This window comes from Garra rufa, chromosome 10, assembly GCF_049309525.1.
Source record: "Garra rufa chromosome 10, GarRuf1.0, whole genome shotgun sequence".
In the NCBI taxonomy this organism is placed as follows: Eukaryota; Metazoa; Chordata; class Actinopteri; order Cypriniformes; family Cyprinidae; genus Garra; species Garra rufa.
The window spans coordinates 1,620,403-1,622,473 of record NC_133370.1 but is presented as its reverse complement, the minus strand read 5'-3'; the positions used below and the strand labels follow the sequence as shown (position 1 = coordinate 1,622,473).

Sequence of the window (2,071 nt, the reverse complement as noted above, 5' to 3'; positions counted from 1 at the left end):
GATCAATCACACACCCACACAAACACACTAAATCTGGCCTAACAGCTCAATAAAAGTCATATTCGGCTAATAATCTATTCTTATTCACCTCAAATGAGACTAAAAATATACAAACTACACTCTTAAAAATAAAGGTGCTTCACGATGCCATAGAAGAACATTTTTTGTCTAAATGGTTCCATAAAGAACCTTTAAAATCTGTTGGCAAAGTTCTTCAGATTATAAAAAGTTAAGAAAGAGATGTTTTTTTAAAGAACCTTTGACTGAATGGTTCTTTGTGGAACCAAAAATGGTTGAAGAACCTTTTGAAGCACCTTTTTTGTCTAAATGGTTCCATAAAAAAAAAACTTTAAAATCTGTTGTTTCACAAAAGGTTCTTTGTGGCAAAAGAAGGTTCTTTAGATTATAAAAGTTAAGAAAGAGGTGGTTCTTTAAAGAACGCAAAAGTGGCCGAAGAACCTTTTGAAGCACCTTTATTGCCTGAAAGGCAGCATTAAACACAAAAACAAACATAAAACACAAAAAGAAATGATTAAACATGAATGCACCAAACTAACAAAACTCTCAAACACTTGTTTTTCTTACCTGTCAATCCAAAAACTATTACACTGATGAAGGTCAGTAGTTTGGTCATGTTGCTGGTTTATTCTATTAGTATATTTCTGTTACTCCTCAACATCTCCTCATGTTCTCATTCGCTTTTGTTGTTTATCCATCTTAAAGTGTTCTTAAAATCCACCGTTTGACGGAACAGATTAAACAAAGTACGCTAACTAAAGTAAAGTTGCAGTTCTGTCACGAAGCATGAGCTGGACGATCCCGAAGCTGATAAACTCATGATTAAACTCCGTTTGAAGTCTGTTCACGCGTTCAAACGCAATCAGGTGTGCGTTCACACACCTGCGGGTTCACTCAGGCTCCGCCCACCACTTACGTACACGCGCGAGCGCGAGCGCGAGCGCGCACACACTCTCTCACATTGAGACGAAACACACACTCAAACGCTGACCTTTGATTTGAGCACTGAGCTATAAACCTTTTCTTATTAGGTCAGAAATGACTGGTGTATTTCTAAAAAATGTATTAAAAACTCTGAATTCACGGCGAGGTGTGAAGTTGAATTTGTGGAATTGGTTTTGTTGGGTGTTTTGTGACGGAGAGAAATGAACAGGACGAACCAGTTCAGCAAATTCCTGACATTTCTTGTTGACAGGCCAACAAGCCGACAAAAAATGTCAACCTCAATGAAGAGAGATAAACATAGTCTGGTTTTGCTTACTATTATAATATTTTTTTAAAGTAGTAATTAGTTTTTATTTTATTATTGATATAATCTTGTTTTGGTTTGATTAGTCACGTGGTGTCTTGGTTATAGTTTAACTGCATTGGGATTTTCACCGTTTCTATGAGAGAAGCAGTTTATGACTTGACTGAAACGAGTTAATTATTTAGTTTATTGGATCTGTGTGGTTTTTGTTCTTCTTTTCCTGAAACACTTGATCACCTATTCTTTTACTATGAGGTTACTTCTAAAATCTGGGTTAATATTCATTACTAGATATCAATAAAAATGGACACAATGTCTTCATTTGTTATGCAAGATGTCTTCCTTTTTAAGTGTGATTTAAATTCTCTTTTTTCAGATTCTGTCAACTTTGTTTAATTGTTGGGTAATTATCATATTCGTGTAAATGGAAAAAAAATGTAAGCCCTCCTTTAATGTATTTCTTTGTGAGTTTGTAAAAATGTTTCAGAGTTTTAAAAATCTAAATAGAAAGTCTGAAACTCTGCCTCTCTATCACCAAATATTTATTATTTATACTTTATTTGATTGTTCTATTTATTGATTCTTGCTCTTTGTGTTTTTCTTTCTTTTCCCTTATTCTTGTCATATTGTTGGAAGTATAATATTTATGTTGATTATTTATAGTATTTATGGTGGTTGTGCCTTATGTTGTTCCCTGTCTTATGTACATTTTCGAAAAAAAAAAAAAGTTTATTTCCCGGGAAACAATTGTTTTATAGCGCTATCTGCTGGTTACCAAATTTATCCTGAAAAACATTGCATCAA

General features: G+C 33.8%; 1 protein-coding gene across 1 annotated transcript in view; it reads right to left on the bottom strand.

The window, feature by feature from the left end:
* LOC141343790 (nectin-4-like) overlaps window positions 1–783 on the bottom strand; it is a 38,226-nt gene extending 37,443 nt beyond the window's left edge. Inside the window, exon 1 of the mRNA XM_073848435.1 lies at window positions 586–783. Coding sequence (XP_073704536.1) covers window positions 586–634 — 49 coding nt within the window. The 5' untranslated portion in view covers window positions 635–783. The remainder of the gene's footprint in view (window positions 1–585) is intronic.
* Between the last annotated feature and the right edge of the window lie 1,288 nt (window positions 784–2,071).